At 47.3% G+C, this 3,528-nt stretch overlaps 1 protein-coding gene across 1 annotated transcript in view; it reads right to left on the bottom strand.

The window, feature by feature from the left end:
• The window catches only part of UCKL1 (uridine-cytidine kinase 1-like 1), a gene marked incomplete at its 5' end in the record, with an annotated part of 51,578 nt that overhangs the window by 3,764 nt on the left and 44,286 nt on the right, over positions 1–3,528 (bottom strand). Inside the window, 2 exons of the mRNA XM_015412374.1 lie at positions 702–809; positions 2,131–2,253. Coding sequence (XP_015267860.1) covers positions 702–809; positions 2,131–2,253 — 231 coding nt within the window. The remainder of the gene's footprint in view (positions 1–701; positions 810–2,130; positions 2,254–3,528) is intronic.

Consider the following 3,528-nt stretch of genomic DNA (forward strand, 5'->3'; position numbering starts at 1 on the left):
AGCCAAATCGCTCGCTCACAATTTTAGTGCTGGTAGCTCACAAGGTAGAATTTTTGCTCACGAGATTCCACAGCATAGAGGGAACATAAGAACATAAGAGACGCCAATGTTGCATCAGGCCAAAGGCCCATCCAGTTCAACAATCTGTGTCACACAGTGGCCAGAAATACCAGGGGCCATCAGGAGGTCCACCAGTGAAGCCAGGACACCAGAAGCCCTCCCACTGTTGCCCCCCCCAAGCACCAAGAATACAGAGCATCAGTTGCCCCAACCTGAGAGTTCCTATCTATACCTTGTGGCTCATAGCCGCTGATGGACCTCTGCTCCATATGCTTATCTAATTCCCTCTTGAAGCCCTCCCTGCTTGTAGCCGCCACCACCTCCCTGTGGCAGTGAATTCCACGTGTGAATCAGTCTTTGGGTGAAGGAGTACTTCCTTTTATCCGTTCTAACCCGACCGCTCAGCAATTTCACGGAGTGCCCACGAGCTCTTGTATTGTGAGAAAGGGAGAAAAGTACCTCTTTCTCTACCTGCTCTTTCCCATGCATAATCTTATAAACCTCAATCATGTCACCCCTCAGTCGTCGTTTCTCCAAGCTAAAGAGCCCCAAGCGCCTTAACCTTTCCTCATAGGGAAAGTGTTGGTCACCCACGCTGAGGACCCCTGCTGTAAGGGAAAGGAACCATCTCCCCCTCTTACCAACAACACCCTCACAGCCATCATGGCGGCCGCCCCCGTGGAGACGGTGCAGTCCATCAGGATCACGTGATCTTCGCTGATGTCCTTCGGGAGCCTCAGGTAATGCAGCTGGACGAGAAAGAGGAGAGAGCTTGCAAAATGGCTCGCAGGGAAGCGTCCTGCCAATCGGCTCATTCCCGGCATAAAAGTTAACCTGCGGAACTCGCTGCCACTGGGTGATGACCAGCGTCACATGGGTTCCAAGATGTTTTTTGGGGGGGGAAACAGGTATATAAATGTTCTAAATAAGTGAGTTAGCAATTGCACGAATAACATTAGCCCAATACTGGAAAAACAAAAATCATCCTACTCTTCAGTGTTGGCAAAACAAAATCTGGGAACACTTTGTATATGATAAAATTGTCTCTCACCAAAAAGATTTTCAAGCAACTTGGCTCCCAGCAGTGGAATATCTCGCAGAGGAAGAAGTGATTCCAAACAACGCTTATTACAAAGATCTGTTATATTTTTAAAAGGCTCTTACGGGTTGAGAATGTTGATTATTGCATGGTATTAATATGTGTTCTGAATGTACTGTTGTATATATGGTTTAAGATAATAAACACTTATTTGAAAAATAAATAAATAAATAAATGAGTAAACATATATTTTTTAATTTACTTCTTGTCTTTTCCCCCCAGTGGGGACATGAAGCAGATGAACATCACTCTCCTCTCCTTCGTTTTCTGCTCACAACAAACCTGTGAGGTAGGCTAGGCTGAAAGAGCGTGACTGGCCCAAGATCGCCCAGCATACTTCCATGACATGAGTGGGGATTCAAACCTGGGTCTCCCGGATAATAGTCTGACACTCTTAACTACTAACACCACACAGGGTCTCAGAAGACAAAAAAAAAAAAAGGAGTCCTGGACTAGATTCCTGGTCCTGACAGCCAGGGCCTTTGATTTGGATGAAAAAGATGATTAGGTGGGCAAGACTAAGAAGAAGAGATTGGATTTACACCCTGCCCTTCGCTACCTGAAGGAGTCTCAGAGTGGCTGACGATCTCCTTCCCCTTCCCCTCCCCACAACAGACCCCCAGTGAGGTAGGTGGGGCTGAGAGAGCTCTCTCAAGAACTGCCCTTGAGAGAACAGCTCTGAGAGAACTTGTGACTGACCCAAGGTCACAGTAGCAGCTGCATGTGGAGGAGTGGGGAATCGAACCCAGTTCTCCCAGATTAGAATCCGCACTCCTAACTACTACACCAAACTGGCAAGACCCATTAAGTGATATTTCTTAAATCTACTGATATTATCGCTCTCCTCCCGCTATCGGGAAATATCGGGAAATGAGGCTTTAACTGCTTGGTGATATTGCCCCTCTTAAGGATCATTGCAGCAGACCCAGAAAGGGGGGAAAGTGTCTGCCCCGCTAGCCTGTGCCATGTACCTCTGGCTCTCCTGTGTAACGGTTTGTCTGGATGAGGATGGTACCGATCCGGACGTCCTTGCAGACAGCTCGCAGGGCGGGCTCCATGGTTTCTCCGGCCCTCAAGATGGACACGCCCGTAATCTAGAAGAGAAAACACACAACTGAGAGCCCACGTCTGGACTCATCCGGCCTTCTGCTCCCATCCCATCATTCTCAAGCCTTAGAACAGGGCTTACGAACATTCAATCTGCCCGATCACCTAGGGTGAGTAAAGGCCGTTTCCAGGCAACCAGGTAGGGCAGAACGGGAATGGTAAAATGCGAGACGTGCACAACAGCAACCAGAGGGCTGATATAGGCCGGTTTTATAACATTTTTCATTGGCTGAGTTGTGAGTTTCGGATTTCTTCTTTGCTTTATCGTTATATGTGTTTATAGGTTTTCACTGAATTATATATGTGGTGTTTTAAGGTTGAAATATTTTAATACTTTGATGTTCCCCGCCTTGGGGGGGGGGGATCCCATTTCGGTGGAAACGCAGCATTTGGTGTAGTGGTTAAGTGAGCGGACTCTAATCTGGGAGAACCGGGTTTGATTCAAATAGTATACGCTTATTGTCTTAGCCATAGGCCATAACACAATACATCAGGTCATAAAATGGTCATGTAGACAGTAGAAAAATATCAGTATACTCCTACACTACTTCTACTTTCCGTTAAATACTAAACTCATTCTGATTTGATTCCCCACTCCTCCACTTGCAGCCGCTGGATGACCTTGGGCAAGGCATAGTTCTGAAAAGACCTGTTCTTGAACAAGAGCAGTCTCTGTCAAGAGCTTTCTCAGCCCTACCTACCTCACAGGGTGTCTGTTGTGGGGAGGGGAAGGGAAAGGAGTTTGTAAGCCGCTCTGAGACTCCTTCAGGTAGTGAAGGGCAGGGTATAAATCCAATCTCTTCTCTTCTTTTTCTTCTATAAATGTTTTCAATAAATAAATACTAAGTGCTCTGAATGATCAGAGTGTCTCAGATCTGGGAGCTTCCACTGCAGAAACTTTGGTGAGACAAAAATTACTGTGCCTGAAAGTGTAACCATGCAAGAATTTATGCTGCTGGTCTGTGCCTCTGAATGGTTAATGTGGAGCACAAATGTAAGAGATAAGAACAACAGAAGAGCCCTGCTGGCTCAGACCAGTGGTCCATCTAGTCCAGCGTTTTGTCTCACACAGTGGCCAGCCAGTTCCTCTGGATGGCCAACAACAGGGCAGAGAGGCCGAGGCCTTCATAAGGACATCAGAAGAGCCCTGCTGGCTCAGACCAGTGGTCCATCTAGTCCAGCGTTTTGTCTCACACGCTGGCCAACCTGTTCCTCTGGAGGGCCAACAACAGGGCATAGAGGACAAGGCCCTGATACGAACA

Source organism: Gekko japonicus, unplaced genomic scaffold, assembly GCF_001447785.1.
Source record: "Gekko japonicus isolate JY-2015 unplaced genomic scaffold, Gekko_japonicus_V1.1 scaffold4962, whole genome shotgun sequence".
Taxonomy (NCBI): Eukaryota; Metazoa; Chordata; class Lepidosauria; order Squamata; family Gekkonidae; genus Gekko; species Gekko japonicus.